At 41.6% G+C, this 16734-nt stretch overlaps 1 protein-coding gene across 1 annotated transcript in view; it reads left to right on the top strand.

Annotated features, from left to right (window-relative positions):
* LOC104129525 (von Willebrand factor D and EGF domain-containing protein) overlaps nt 1-16734 on the top strand; it is a 349890-nt gene that overhangs the window by 65445 nt on the left and 267711 nt on the right. Inside the window, exons 7-10 of the mRNA XM_035897887.1 lie at nt 326-543; nt 3470-3543; nt 11256-11526; nt 14547-14725. Coding sequence (XP_035753780.1) covers nt 326-543; nt 3470-3543; nt 11256-11526; nt 14547-14725 — 742 coding nt within the window. The remainder of the gene's footprint in view (nt 1-325; nt 544-3469; nt 3544-11255; nt 11527-14546; nt 14726-16734) is intronic.

Here is a 16734-nt window from a genome sequence, read left to right as displayed (position 1 = left end):
GAACTACTCATCTTCATTCCCTGGGCATGGACCCATAAAGATAAGACTGTCATTCCAGAAATATTAGCACCTGTGGAAAGAAAAGCACCACTGAGTTTTAGTAAACTGTCTACTGCAGGGGAAAAAAAAAAAAAACCCAAACAGCACAGTAAGAAGTGCAGAGGGATGCCAGAGCGAGTCGGTCACAACCATCTTCATGCAAAACCCATCTGGTTGCAAGGCATGTGTGTCCTGGAATTCGAAACGTTTGTGTTGGATGGTAAACAGGGTAACAGGCGAGTGTTTGGATAACTCTTGTCAGACTCGGTCTTCGTGTTCATTTTAGAGAGCCAATTACCGGGGCCGCCAGACATCGCCCTGTCGGCATGCCAGGTGGATCTGCTGCGGGCACCCTGCGTGGGAAGCAGCTGTGCAGCGGCCGCGCTGACGGTGACCGCCGTGACGGACTTCGCTCAGGACGGGAACCGCATCAGCCGCATCCGAGCCGAGCCCGTCGGACAGAGGGATTTGCTTTGGAGGGCTTACACACCAAGGGATGTGAAGGTCGGGTCCTAAAATAATTTGGAAAATGCATCAAATTTAAATGGGCGGTTTAGTACTGCAGAGAACAACGATAATCCTTAACCATATAAACACTGGGGACTGCTGTCGGCAGAGTAAACCAATGCAGCCTCTTTATATGCCAAGGAAATTAACATATAAAGCCTTTTGCTTTAACAAAGTTGGGTTTGTTTATCAGTCAGCACATCAGTAAGGCCAACAGCTGGGTTATAGATGTAACCAGGTGTGGTTGTGCAGGATGGACAAGGAGAGGGAGAAGCCGGGTTAGGGAATTCACACATTTTCAAGAAGGGAGGAGAGGGAAAAACCAAGGATCTGGAGAACAGTTTCTGAAAAAGCAGAGGAAAGGCAGTGCCTCGCTAATGAGAAAGGAGGATTGGGACTCAGCAGTGCCATGTTCAGCTTGTGACTGTGCCAGAAATCACCAGGACACCTCCGCTGACACACGTGGCTGCTCCATCTCTTCATTTATCCCTGTACAAAACGTCCAAAATAGGAATAATAAGAATCAATCAGGGAGGCGAGCCATGCTTTCCCTGCCTAGAGAGGAGTGCGGCGAGCAGGGACTGGCTCTCTGTCTCTGAAGTTTTTTCAGGGCCTTGGCCGGGAGGTTTGAAAACCATAATCCCACCAACTGAGAGGATACACCAGAATGCAAATTTGACTCAGCTAAATTTCTCAGAGCGGTGGCACATCCAAGCTGGTATATCTCAAGTAACCAAAAACAACCCTCCAATGACATCTGTAATTTCACCGCCCTGATTTTTGTGGATTTGCTCATGACAGATGAGATAAAACTGGGCCAAAAGAATTTTTGTCTTCAAAGGCAAAATGCCGATTATGTGACTATATCCTTTCCTCTCCAGCACAGGCTGCTTCTAAACTTTTTAACATTCTTAAATCAGAAATTGCAGCTAATTCTATGTAATACACTCACATACCTGTATTTTTTCTTGAAGATACAAATGCTTCCATTAAACTATGAAACTGTAATGAGTGTGAAATGGAATTAATCAATTTTAATAATAAATTCTATCTATCTCAGTCAAAACTTGATCTATGGAAACATAATGAATGTTACCTTCCCTCCCCCCCATTTCCCCATTGCTGTTTTGCAGTAATTAGAGGCGTTAATGTGACACAGATCCTGCAACATATCAAGCAAAAATCCATATACTAAAATTCACATAATCTTTAGTCCTTCAGACTTGTTCAAATATTTTTGATTTATCTGAAAATTGAACAGAAATGGTGGGCAGAACATCCTGACACATTCAGACACCCGACAAACAGATTTCTTCAGAAAACTAAGACTGCCAACAACTAGGGCTTGCGTCCTGTGCTGGTATCATGCAAGAAAAGAGCAGTGCAAAAAGGGCCATGTGGATTTGTTTGTGCAAAGGTTTTATTTAGGAAGGTTGCAGCCGTGCAGAAAATGGGAAAATTCTGAGGCACTTCTTTATATCACACTGTAGAAACAAATGATACTATCAGCCTCAGATCAAAATGCTGTTCCAAGACGGGTTCAGTTTTTCGTTCCTTAAGACCCTCACTCCCAACATTTCATAGAATCATAGAATCATTTAGGCTGGAAAAGACCCTTAAGATCATCAAGCCCAACTGTTACCTTCACACTGCCATCCCACCACTAAACCATGTCCCTAAATTTCCAGATGTCAGACACTGGTGGGTGTCTAAGCAGTGTCTCTGTGCAATAGTTAAGGGGGATTTTGAAATACAGATGATGTATTGCTGCAGGTGAAGAATTTTTTCAGGGAGTGTGGTTCTAGCTTCACCCTCTTATTCATTTATTTGTTTAATTTCACCATTGTTCCTAAAAACTAAGTTCTGCTTTGTCACTGAAAGACCATGCAAGGATATGGAGGCCATCCTTCTTCCCCACTCCACAGATCATGGCAGAACCAACTGTGAATTGCACCCCTGGATTTCTCATGGGCAAAGAATGAGCAAAGAATTAACAGCCCTGGCCAAGAAATCAGCCTGGCGGGCTGGATATGAGGAAACCATAATATTTCATCACTCCCACTGGTATGACTGGGAGCTCTTCATATTGCAAATCACTACACAACCCAGTCCTGCATTTCTGAGAGCTGGATAGCAGAGTATGAAAACCCACCATCTTGAGCAGAGGTGGCCATGCAGGCCCGGCACTGCCCCAGGTTCAGGTATTGCAGCTTTGAAGGGAGCTGCCCTACCTCTGGCTTTCTCAGGCTCCTTTGCAGGGTGCCCAGACTCTCAGACCTTGTCTGCCACCCAGCTTGTGGCCAGGTAACCAAGAGCTGATGCAGCTGAAGGTCTCTGTTGCTATAGTAGATCCTTTCCTCTGTTATTCGCACGCTGAAAGCAGACGGCTCCCGCAGTCTGATTTGGGCCCTCATGGCCAGTACCCGATCAATAACCTGCACATCAAATATATAAATCAGCCATTCATATTGCTGTATCAGGAAATTTAAGGTCAAATTGGGGGACAGACAATGACTACTACTAAAATATGCTAATGCTACTTAATTACAGCATACCTTACGCCATACTTCAGGCATTAAAATTAGTACAATTTAATGAGCACTCTAGTCTCTTGATAATTTCAGTGAATCACCTGCTTCTTAGCAAAAAAGTTTAATAAAAAAGCTTCACTTTTTACCAGATAAAGAAAGAGAGTGCATTACATCAGGTGGAATAGGAGCACTTTGAACTCCCTTATTGCATGTGATTAAACTCCGTTGTTTCAAAGCGCAGCCTACTTTGTACCCGTTCGCAATCATGTTTTAGAAGTCAGGTTTTAGTTTGTACTTGACACATGAATCCTGCCCCTAATGTTTTGTGAGGAACAGTAATGAAGAAAAACTGCTGTGTAGACTGTATTCATTACACATTTCATTTTAACTAGGTCACAGTTCGAGACCTCCCAACAGGGAACTGCTACTCTTTCACTGATCCACACATTATCACATTTGATGGATGGTGAGTATTCTGCTTTGAAATAATTTGGCTCAATTACTGCAGTTTTCAGTTGCTGGATGTTGCATGCATTTGGTTTTACATTAGAATATCAAAAGAGCATTGTACCAGTTTGCTTATAGCCATTAATGCAATGCCTCAATAACATACGTGGTTTCCTTCCAGCTGTTTATGCTCCTTTTAACAAAAGGACTAGAAATGGATTAATCTTGAAGAGGCTGTGGTTTTGAGCCTGAATAATTTTTACAAGACAAAGGTCAGATTCCAAAATGTTCTTCAAACAGAACCACCGTGATTGACTTTGAGAGGGTGCCTACACCGTGCAGCATCGTGTCAGCGACACCCCGGTTCCACCCACGTGAGCCATTACGTCCCTGTAGCAGCACAGCACGCAGGGACAGCCTGGTCCTTCCCAGCAGTTTAGTAACACCTGGGGCAAAGTCACTCAGCCCAAGGATGCTCTTGCATTTCTCTACTTCCAGAGCTGGTTTATGCACAGCTGCATCTTTGCATGGAGTTGACAGTCGTAAGCACAACCAAAAAAACATAAAGGTGGCTCTTTACAGTTGTACATCCTCCTGTACTGTCCAGATGTCCTCCTATATTATCCAGCAATAAGTTGCTGAGCCAAAGGTGGTATTGTTGTGTTTGACAACCTGTACTGTACAGAACTTTTTTTTTAGTTAACTTCCCTAATCATTCATTAATCTACCCCAGCTATTTAACGTAACAGAGAGTTTTTGGAGTTTGCATCTGGCACGTTTGATCCAAAGTTGCTAATATTTCAGATCACATTCCAGGTTTGTCATTCCGCCATTAACCTCCTAATGGCACAGATAATGACTTTAGGCGCACAGCATCCACAGGGGCTCGGCAGGCATGATATTCTAATTTCGATATCCTAATGTCCCAATTTCAGTCCAGCATGCTCTGGAGGTAGCAACTGAAATGACGTCAAAGCTGGAGAAATCTGTCGATGAAATGAGAGGAAGAAAGGCAGTGGCTCCATTAAATGTTATACATCTGCCTCAGATAAAGATATCACCTAAAGTGGGTAGTCTCAGCTAGGAGATTAGCTCTGCACATCCAGGGATTTCCATTTTCCCTCCTGCTTTGCTGAATATTGTTTAAAACCTGGTCAGGCACTTGTTTCATGCAAATTTGGTTGCTTGACATGTAGAAGCTGCAGAAGAGCTACAAGAGGTACAAAGACATTCCCGTGCCTCATGGTGTCTGCAATTATTTCAACTCTGGGATATTAAACTAGATTAGAATATTATTTCAAAACTCTCTATACATTTATATTCTAAAATATTCCCTTCTGGTTTAGGGCTAAGAATGGACAGTGATCTGCCAGGTTGTTGTGTTTAGAAGGTCATAAATTACTGGAAAGTGCCTCGTGGAATGGGGGAATGCTCTCAGCCACATAGTACATTTTTACATAGCTTCCATGGGAAAAAAGGTCTAAAAATAAATAAAGCAATTTTATTTTAATAACTCATTTTGCAATCCTGTTATTGATAGCACACAGAAATGCTTCTAAGCAATTTACGATTACATTTGAGCACAAGCAGTTTGGACAAGCCTGTCCTTCCGTGGCACCTTGCCCCAGAGTCACGCAGCCTTGACATGGAAAAATCCCAGGGTGAGCTTGGCCCCTCAATAACTGCACATTTCTTTCCCGTGGATGGACATTCATTACTGCTCTGTCCAGTGTAGCTTTAAATGAGCCAAGCTGATGGGGCTTCTGCCATCTCAATAAGTAGGTTATTTCACTAAGATATATCACTTCTTGATATTCAGCCAAGTTTCTTACCCATCATTTCACAGTCCCATTACTCCTACTTATATTCCCATTTATTATTGTAAATAATTTCTCTTTCAATTATTGTAATGATTATGCCACCCTATTACATATCAGTTAAGCAGCTTCTCTGTCTGCCTATCCAAAAAATGTTAACGCATTAACAAATTATTTTAAAGCGCTGTATCTATGGACTGGGGAATGCAGCTCCTTGGTCTTGATATAAACCTATAACTTAAAGAAAAAGGATAACAGAGGTATGGAAGTATTCCCCTTTGGTCGTGAAAGGCACGTGGTGGGAAATTCTGTTTGAAATGAGTTGTGCGTTAGGTATTGTGAAAGGAAAAATTGTACAGAAAGCTTGTGGGCTCAAGTAAGAAACCATATGAGTGTCTCTCAACAATAAAAATGCATCAGAGAGAGACCAATCAGCAGATTGTAAATAGCAAAGCAAGAGAGGAGAAAAAGCTAAGAGGAAACTTCTCTTAGGGACTATGAAGCAATAGGCTGAGATGATGAGGGGAGCATCAACTTTCGGGTATCAAGAGCTACATCAACTGTAAGTGATCAGTAGATGCAGGCTCAGGTAAGAACATTATAGAGGAAAGAAAAAAAAATTACAAAATTAATCAAGAGAACTGAAGGAAATAGCAGCCTTTACCCCCCTCTATAAGGCTACAAAGATGGCAGCAAACAAAGTTTAATAAAGAAACTATCAAAACTGATTCTGAGATCAACAGCAGAGCATCCGTCAAACAATACAACCCAAGGAACACCATTTGTTCCACCACACAGCCCGTAGGTCAGCTAACCAGGAGACAGCAGACTCAAAAACTCAAGATGAAAATGTAGACAGAGCTGCTGTGGATGGGTGGTGATCATTTGTCTCTTTGGCAGCCTTTCCACCCACTCGAGTCCTGGGGATGGCTCCCTGAAGGACTTGTCTCACGAAAAGCAAAGGGAAGTCTGAAGATGGGGAACATTGCCAACAGCAATGGGCAATGATTTTTACGCAAATGGGCATGCCCGTAAACATACTCCTGCCTTTCACAGAGTTGCTTACCTTTTTGGACTTTCCCATTAACAACAGGAAAAAGAAAGAAAAATGGACAATGGAGAAAAGCAAGGATGAAAGCAGGCACGAAAATAGAAACTGCAACCTGTTTGATTTCCAAAATTTAAATGAAAAGCAAACCTCATAGAAATTTAACTTAATTTAAAAACATTGATTCTAATAATTCCTGTAGCAGATTTGTTAGAAAATTGAAAAATGTCATGAAAATCAAAAGACTGGAAGGTATTTCTTTTTTTGTAGTAAAATTTTCCTATTGAAATGGTCACTTCCAATGTATAGATTGATTTGTAAGATATCACAATAATACTTCATTTTTTAACTTCTGCAGTGATGTTTTCAATGATTTTTCAATCTGAGATACTGAGCTCACATTACATAGAATCATAGAATCATAGAATCGCTTTGGTTGGAAAAGACCTTTAAGATCATCGAGTCCACCCTTTAACCTAACCCTGCCATCCCACCACTAAACTAAACCATGTCCCTAAGCACCTCATCTATCCTTCTTTTAAATACCTCCAAGGATGGGGACTCTACCACCTCCCTGGGCAGCCCATTCCAGAACCTGACAACCCTTTCAGTGAAGAAGTTTTTCCTAATATCTAACCTAAACCTGCTCTGGCGCAGCTTCAAACCATTCCCCCTCGTCCTATCATCTGTTACCAGGGAGAAGAGGCCGACCCCCTCCTCACTACAGCCTCCTTTCAGGTAGCTGTAGAGGGCGATCAGGTCTCCCCTCAGCCTCCTCTTCTCCAGACTAAACAACCCCAGTTCCCTCAGCCGTTCCTCGTATGACTTGTGCTCCAGACCCCTCCCCAGCTTGGTTGCTCTCCTCTGGACATGTTCCAGCAATGCAACATCCTTCTTGTAGTGAGGGGCCCAAAACTGAACACAGTATTCGAGGTGCGGCCTCACCAGCACCGAGTACAGGGGCACGATGACTTCCCTTGTCCTGCTGGTCACACTATTCCTGATACAGGCCAGGATGCCATTGGCCTTCTTGGCCACCTGGGCACACTGCTGGCTCATATTCAGCCGGCTGTCAACCAGTACCCCCAGGTCCTTTTCCGCCAGGCAGCTTTCCAGCCACTCTTCCCCAAGCCTGTAGCGCTGCATGGGGTAGTTAGCTATTTATTAGATAACTGAAACACCTAACTCTCACTTCTAACGATAACACTCCCCTTTGGTATGCCTCTTGCTAATATATTTCTGTGGAAATATTTATCTTGTAATCTTTTCAGTCTTTTAACCAAAGGAAGTGACGGAAAATTAAAGAAGAGTGTCTCATATTTTACAGCATAAGCACAATCAGTTTGTGTATATTGGAGCATAGATGTGAAATAGCGTTAATTATACTAGCTAAAATCCAGAGAGAGCACTTCCTTTCATAGCAAAGTACCTACTAAATTAAGCAAACATGAAAGCCTGGTAAAGCAAAAGTATAGCCTTCGTTGCTAGTTATGGCACATTATAAATATAAAAGCTTTTCCTGCCATAAATTTTAGATTCTTAAATATGAAGTACTAGCTTAAAACTAAATATGCAGAAAATCCTTTTAAGGCAAAATATGAAAAGGGAAATATTTCTTGATTGACAACCTATATATATCATTCATATTATTTTGCATTTTAACTTAAAAAAAAGAAAAAAATATTTTTGAGATTTCTCATTTACGCTAGTCTATCCATCGATATAATCACACAGGCACAATTTCTTGCACAACGACAAAATCCCTCAGCTCGCACAGCTTCACGCTGGTGAATGGTTTTAATGGCAGTCACCATAATAGCCCACAACTAAGTCCTAGGCATGAGTAGCCCTCCCAGAGGTGCTGTTCTTTTTGATGGTCTGTTTATACACCTCTAAGCATCCAGAGACTGCTGAGCATAACCCAACAGCTTCACGCCCTGAGAACAACACAGCCCCTAGTGATGGGTGCTCTGACACCAGAGGACATCCTCCAGCATCATCCAGCACTTCCTAGGGTCACACCTAGGACAAAACAGTTCTCACTAGCAAGGAAAGAGGGAGCCTAGAGGGACAGGTCAACAAATCAAATTATTTGGTGGCAAAACTGTGGTGGAAAACCTTTAGAAGCAGCCACAATAATAACTGAATTAATAAAGAGATGAAGTGCAGCTTGGTTAATAGTAGGTGTATTGCATTATTTAATCTAAAGGGACTAGTAGTAAGTGTTTACATACATTTATATTCTTTTCTGTTGCTCTCTTATTACAAACCAGCAGAAATGATTCCTACAGCAGATTGCTTTTAGCAGGGCCAGTTGTGACAGGACAAGGGGTAAGAGTTTTAAACTAAAACAGGGTAGATTTAGACTACATATAAGGAAGAAATTCTTTGCAATCAGGGTGGTGAAACACTGGAACAGGTTGCCCAGAGACGTAGTGGAGACCTCATCCCTGGAAACATTCAAGGTCAGGTTGCACGGGGCTCTAAGCAACCTGATCCGGTTGAAGATGTCCTTGCTCACTGCAGGGGGGTTGGGCTAAATGGCCTCTAAAGGTCCCTTCCAACCCAAACCATTCTATGATTCTGTAGCATCTCACTATCATAACCAAAGACTTAGCAGTGTTTTATAATTCTTGGATTAAGAGCACAACTTGAGCCACAACTTCGTGCTGGGACAAGAACTTCCTGCACTCCTTGAAAAACAACTCAAACATAGAGAAGGGGAGGGAGGCAACCACTTTCCACCCAGTATATCCATTGCTACAGACTTTTAGGGCAGCAGGATGTGGAAGTGCACGGTGGAGGGCAATTTAGACACAAGCAGTGGTGTCTGGTTCACAAAGAACACGCAGAGCTCCTTCACGCAAGAGCTCCAGTAACTCTGCTTCATGTTTTTAGTGCCACAAGGCTTCAATTTGATTTCTCAAAAGTTGTCTGAAGAATCCTTATCACAATTACAGTTGTATAAACATCAGAAAAGTTTACCTGACTGCATTCAGTGATCCATTCAAGTAATTCAAAAGCAGCTGAAAGTTTCTACTTAGACACATTGCAGTTTTGTTACGTGCTATGCAATCTACGCCATGACTTAATTGAAGGACTCCAAGTGACTTCCAGGAGAGTTGGATTGGGTCCACTGACAATGCTTATTAGGCAGTAAATAGCTCTCATAACTGCAATGATGTTTATATGCATATGTTAACACTGTCTTATTTACCAGATACAGGTGATTAGGCTGGGTACAGCCATTCTGATGCACGATTTCCTATCAAGCTCTCTAAACACCTTTATTTCTAAGCTCCCCCTGTTGAAGGAAACTGTGGAAGGTGATTCTCATAAATATTGTTTCCTCTGTCTCTCCTGTGAAGATGTCCAAATGGACCTAGTACTTGATGCTAAAAGAGATGATCTATTTTTTATGTTGTCCTTAGTTCTAATCAATCTTAGCAACAGCATGTGTGCAGTGTACTTAGGATTTATGTGCCTGATTAGGAAATAAGATGAGACAGAACCATTCAAAATCTTACCATTTTATGGCCAACTTCACTACGTTTTTTAAGATGAAAGATAAAGGCAAATGTGTTTTCTAGCAGAGAAAATCAGCTGGAGTTTAAATTCTTACTGTATTTTAAGCTACGTAGTTTTCTATGACTTTTATTCTGAACAGAAATAAAATGCAGATATATGCATGCTAAAAAATCTTGGTTCTTTAGCAATTTGTTCCTCTGTATAGAAAACATAGACTGAAAAAATATTGATGTTTACATGACAGTGCTTAAAAATGGTCCTGTTATTGTTTTACACATTCTTTTTTACATTTTCTTCTTTATTGTAGAAAAGAATAACGCTTATTATAAGCTTATAGCTTAGTTTCCATTGTACTTAATTGCCTAAAAAACACGTTTAAACTAAATGTGGTGGCTTAAAAGGAAGGAGGATAATCCATGGTCTTTAAAGATGGCAGCTGTTGGCTTGTGGGGAGAAAACTCCAGCAACGTATATAAAGTATACAGCCACTGTTTTCTTTACTTCTGTACATCTCATTAGAATAACATAGAGTAAGAATAAGCCAAGCTTATGGAGTGAGAAAACACAGAAGCAGAAGAGGAGGATCCTCTCGCCGGTCCCTGTTGGGGAAACCCAAGGGGCTGCAGCCGGGAGGAGTTTTACCTGGCCCGTGCAGAGGGGAAACACCTGCAAAGTTGTTCAAGTTATTCTGCTCCTGGCCTCGCTCGGATGGAGCAAGGACTGCTTGTACAGAGAATGAAAGGCCCAAGTCAGTCAGCACGCCACACTGCGTGGATTGCCAGTCCTTTCAGAGCAAAAGTTGTGCTTCCAGTGGAGTTGTTGAGGGAAGGAACCAACTCCATTTTCACAAGTTTTCAGTAGAATCCCAGGTTTTCACATGAAGTATTCACCTAGCCACAGTCGGTCTTGTAAAAGTCAGTGATTAGTCACAGAAGAGCTTATTTGAGCACTGATTTTACTTTGAAGAACATCATGCTGTAAAGCATCCGGTTAGAACCAAAACATATTTATTAAGGCCTGGAGGCAGGGACTTTTTCCCATTTGCTTTTTATCAAATGTTTATCCTTTTTATCCATGCCCGTTGCCATAGCAGCAGCTGGGAGACAGCTACCTGCTTTTCACATGAATTCTTATGCACTTCCAGCTAATAACTGCGATGGCGTTCCCTCGCTTACGGTGCTGGAGAAACGCTTCCCTGCGTGTTGATTTTTCCCTCCTTCAAGGCCAGCCACCATGCTGGCCTAATTAAGGAGCTCTGTTGTTCCAGGACCAACAAACAGCCTTCACAGGTGGATGCTCTGGGTCTCTAAATCCTCTTTTTTGTTTGTTGCTGTTTAGGCGGTACAATAACTATAAAATCGGCACCTTCCTTCTGTGCCGGAGCGTGTCGCGGGCGTTTGAGGTGCACGTTCGGCAGTGGGACTGCGGAGGCCACCGCTCCGCCACCGCCTGCAATTGTGGGGTAGCTGCGCGAGAGGGGGGTGACACCGTGGTGCTGGACACCTGCAATGGCCATTTTCGGGAGAGCAGACCCCAGTTAGCCATCAAAAGCCTGGAGGCATCGCCACGGGTCAAAATCCTGAAGTCCTACGGAGGGCGAAAAATAACAGTACGTGGATATTCGAGTGCTCTTGTTCTTGTTGTTCTTTAAAAATGAGAGTTTAATATTTCTGAATTATTAATGAGCTTGCTACAAAAATATCTGTCTGAAACCATAAGAGCGCCTGCAGCAAAATGTACCGAAAAACAAGATGCAGGGAAGAAACTGGTTAAAGTGTTAGTTTAACAAAACTGTAAAACAAAACAAAATAAATATCTCTGGAAATTCTTGGGGATGTAGCGGAGTGCCAATAATGTTACTTACCCTCTGCAGTGTGGCAATCCGCTCTCCATGTGTTTATGCTAGGCCCTACCCAACCACACCACATAAAGCAAATTTCTTTGCAGAGCTGACGAAATAAATATTAAAGGAAAGATCACGGGTAGCAGAATAAAGTAGTTTTTGAGTGGAACAGTAAGATAATATTAGTCAGATTCAGGTAGCCCCCAAAAGCCATGAAAATGGGCTGTGAAGGTGCAATATTTGGTATAATTTAACCTATTTGCCTAAAAAATATATAGCCACAACATACTTTGCATGAACATCACATATCCACACTAATCCAGTGAAATCAGTGGAAGAATAAGAGCAGGCTGCACCAGGGGCTTCGCTGCCACAAATTATGGCCAAGAAGATAGTTTTATCCTAGAGTTGTATCATCAAGATTTATTGCTGGAAAATGTTTTGGGTGAAGGTAGGTCCACAATAGAGCCAGAACGATGCAGGGAATGCCTGTGTTTGGCTCTCCTTGTGATCTTGCTTGGAATAGAGCTTGCTAAGGTAGTAGCTGAAACTCCGTTAATTATAGAACAGAGAAAAAGCAGGAAGCAAGCTGTCATTTCATTTTGCAACTGAATGCAATATAATTACTGTTTTATTACCAGAATAATCTTAGCAAGGAATCCCTATTCTCATTTACACTTTGTGTAAGTCTCAGCGAAACAAATCAGGAGACCCCTGGGACACGAACATGAATCCTGCCCTGATCTGAATGGGAAACTGTAGGAACTGTGCAGCAATGAATCCAGTCCCTGATCAGGCCACTGTGCATGGTGCATCCCAATTTGCTCAGCAGTTGCCCATCGCCAACCCTGTGCAGCGCAGGAGCCGGCTCCCATCAAGGCTGATGCTTTGGGTGGGGTTAAGTTATTCTCTCTTCTGTGCAAGGTAGCAGCTTCCAGCAGCCACTCACTATATCTTTCTGCAAACTTAGGTCTCTAAAAAGCTTCATCAAAGCCTCAATCAGCAGTGTTAAATCCAGTTGGGTTACAGAAAATCTGGGCTGGTTTTAGGTCCTCAGTGGCAGATGGGACACCTTGCCTGGGGCAGCAGGAAAGGAAAGGGTTACAGCCCTCCGAATTCCTGAAATAAATCCACACCTGGAAATATTAATCCAGACAGCACAGAAGACTGAAGCAGCTCATGCAGTCCTGACTGCAAGGATTTTATACGCAACCTTGTAGGAAATGCTCCTCCCTGTAGTAAAGCATGTAATTAGAAGGCACATGTTTATCTGAAGAGGGAAATCGAATCCCACCCAGCACTGGGTCAACTGCAGTTCTCCTGCTCTACCTGTTAAACCACTAAGAAAAAATTAATTCATTAGGCCATTTGAGCTTTGTGTTGGGGAATCTTAAAAAAAAAAAAGAAAGAAAAATACCTTGAGAAGCAAAACATACGGCCAAGGTGGAAGTATGGCTAAGGTGGAGGCATGGCCAAGACTTTCTGACGTATTCAAAGGACTGGTTTTATATGATGACTTCCATTACTCACCAAGGCCAATAATTTTTCAAGAAAGGATGCTTTAAATGCCCTGATCAAAACACAGAGGGCCTGAGTTCAAAACATTGTGTCCCTGGCTGTTATTGCAATCAGTGGCACTTTGCTTCTGCTCAGCTGGATAAGGAGATCACTCATGGAGAGCTCCTCAAAAAGCGTTCTCGTGCCTGAAAAGATGACTGGGAAGCTAAAATGGGCAAGATTATTATTTATTGCAGCCAAAATGTAAACTCTCGATTCCAGCACAGAAATACAAATATAAACGAGTTGCTTCTTCACAGATATGAACAGCTTTAGTGGGGAGGAACTTATAAGGGACCAAAAAATCCCCACTGAGAGAAAGAAAAGCAATGGACACTATTTGGCTGTATGAATTATGCTTAGGCACGGGTGACTTAAATAAAGAAAAATAGTTAATTTGAAATTATTGTCATGAGATGTTTACGACTATTTAATGCACTTTTTAAGATTAACTGAAAACATTTAATATTGGATCAAAAAAGTATTAAGATTACTTATCAGAATGGAATGCTCCTGCTCCCACTACTGGCACAGATCACTTTCAAAATCGTTTTCTTCTTACCTGTAAAAATAAAGCAAACAAACAAAAATACATTTCAGTTGAACAGATTTTTTTCTTTTTTTTTATTATTTGGTTGAGACACCAATCTGAAAAATCTATTATCCACACAGTTACTTCTTTGTCTTAACCTCAAGAATTTTTTTTCCCTTTAAAGGTCAGTGTAAGCCTACCACAAGTTCTTTAATGAGAAAATTGCTTTATCCACTTTAAAACACAATCATTTTCTGGGTAATCCGGCCTTGGAAAATGAAACGATTTTTCAGAGGGAAGCAAGGTGTTTTTCAGACTTGGCAGTTTATCTAAAAGAAATGATTTCCCAGGCAAAGACACAAGGGTGGCCTTATTGTCATGGAAGTTGCTTCAAAAATTTGCTGCTAACTTAACCAGTGGGAACACTTCAATGGATGTAATTATTAATTTAGAAAGAAAGTACTTGTGCAGTTTTATATTTATGCAATGCTATCAGATATTAGCACCACAGAATCTGAAAGTAAGCTAAATAAAATTGTAAATAAATATTTATAGTGTATCTAAGTGATCTTAAATTACCTCCGCCATCACCAAAGTCCTACTTCAACATTTTCACTCATAGAAAGGGACAAATTTATTGAATAAAAAGCTTGGTAACAGCGTCAATTCACTGTTCGTTTTTTTTCTGCCTCTTCAGATCCTATTCCCTTCGGGAGCGTTTGTGCGAGCCGACGTGAGCGAGTGGGGAATGGGTTTGACGGTGAGGACGCCGGGCAGCGACTTCAACAGCACCAGAGGTTTGTGTGGCCTCTTTGACGGGATCGGCCACAACGACCTGAGCAATGTGCCCGAGGAAGACTTCATAGAGGAGTGGAGGTACAAAGTGAGAGAGGATCCTGGCCCGGGGGATGCTCTGTAGCACTGTTTCAGGGGGTGTTGATAGGTTTATTTCATTACATACTCCCCTCATGACCTGACAGAGAGACCTGCTTAATCTAGCAAGGGCAGCCTGGAGACCCATTACCATCCGAACATCACAGGGTCTTAATTTTCAGCCAGCACAACACACATAAGCAGTTACTGAGGGAGAAGTTTTATATTCGCAAGTGATGTCATGTTAACAGCTGTGTTAAGATCCCACTCAGCTGATAAAAAAAAAAAGTGGTTCTCACCCACACTAGAAAATGTAGATAATTGACAACGGGGATTAATTAAGGGTTTGGTATTTCCCTTGTTCTTTTATTCTTGAACACTAATTACAATATGTGAGTATAGATTAAATGTTACATTTTGACGAAGTGCAGTAATATATGTACTATGCTAAAACTTAATATCTACTCTACTAATGATGACAGTGAGCTCTAAAAACTTGCACTTTCTGAGACAGATGGTCTGGTTCCAGAGGCAGGAGTCTGGCAGTCTGACATATCCCTATCCCTACCCCACATTTTAATTCCTGTTGCAGAACTGTAAACGCGCCTAATAGGTGTTCCCAAAACCAAAATGGGTTTGGTTGACTGTGTAGTTTTGTTTGTGAAGTATGTTTTGCAAATAAGGCAAAATAAGATAAACCACCTTAACATACCACTCAATCTGTACATGGGAACTTAGTGCAATCCTATAGGAACAAGAAATTTTAGACCTATTGCATTTCAGAAAAAAACCCAAACACCTGTACCATAGTCTAGTTCTATTCAATGGGCCTAAATGATGGCTATTTAATGGCAATTTTGACCTGTCATTACAATTTACACTATTTAGAAGTCAACAGCCATCTTTAACATCTTCATAATGTGTTAATCGTTCAGAGCTTGCTTCTGGGAAAGCAAATGGAGAAACACAGTTTGGTGCAAGAACAACCAACTGCTGACTATCTAAAGAGGGGCTAACAAGATCCTTAGGAGGACCTGTTCAAAGCAAGTTTGCTGAAAGATCAAAAACCAAAGCACAATATATAGGAATTTACTTACAAAACAGTGGGGAGTTTCCTAGCCCTCAGCACATATGATTGAGATGCTTCAGGGAAGGCAGGAGAAGCTCCTGCTAAATGACAAGGACAAGAGGGCTGATGAGTTTCACCTTGCAGTACTGCCAAGGATGAATTCCCAAGGACCCTTCAGAAGCTGGCTGAAAAAAACCAACTAAGCCAACGGAAAGGCTAAAGCCACCTCCAGAAGAGATGGGATCAGTCTCTGATCCACCCACAGAGGAATGGCACAGTAAAAACCAAAACCTGGAGGGTGATTTTTTTTTTTTTTTTCTGTTTTTAATTTCATTTCAAATATCACTGAAAGCATGTTATCTTGGTGCGCCCCATCTGTTAGTTCGGCCCTTTCCCTGGCTCCCACCACTCTCAAACAGCTGCAGGGCTCCAAATGGTGCAGATCTGTCTCAAACATCAGCTTTCCAATGAAACTTTTAAACAATAAAACAACATCGGAGCCTCCCAACCCTTAACTAGCACCTGGACAAGGAAGACCTGAATTTTAAAACATGTGCTTCAAGTACGTAAAATACATTTTTTCAAGCCATTTTTGAAATCTTTTGAGAAACGAGCAGCAATGCAATTAATTTTGAACTCTCTTTCTGTAATAGCATCCAAATGAGTTTGAAAAACTTATCTTTAGTTTTTACTTGATTATAATGGGGAGCTAAGAAGAATCTTATGAAGGAGACAGAAGGCACATCCTAGCTCACTGAGGTGCTGTCGGTATGTTTATGCCTCTGAGGAAGGATGGGGTTTTCAGTGGCTTCATCCTTTGCACACCATATAACCCCATCCTGTTGAGCAGAGCTGATCAAAGGAAGGTATTTGGTTTCACTAAGAATAATGAAGCAATTTGCTTCAATAAAATACCAAGGCAAAAGATTTTGATTTTGCTGAA

Source organism: Egretta garzetta, unplaced genomic scaffold, assembly GCF_000687185.1.
Source record: "Egretta garzetta isolate BGI_Z169 unplaced genomic scaffold, ASM68718v1 scaffold197, whole genome shotgun sequence".
NCBI classification, from domain to species: domain Eukaryota; kingdom Metazoa; phylum Chordata; class Aves; order Pelecaniformes; family Ardeidae; genus Egretta; species Egretta garzetta.
This window is presented reverse-complemented; position numbering and strand designations above follow the sequence as displayed.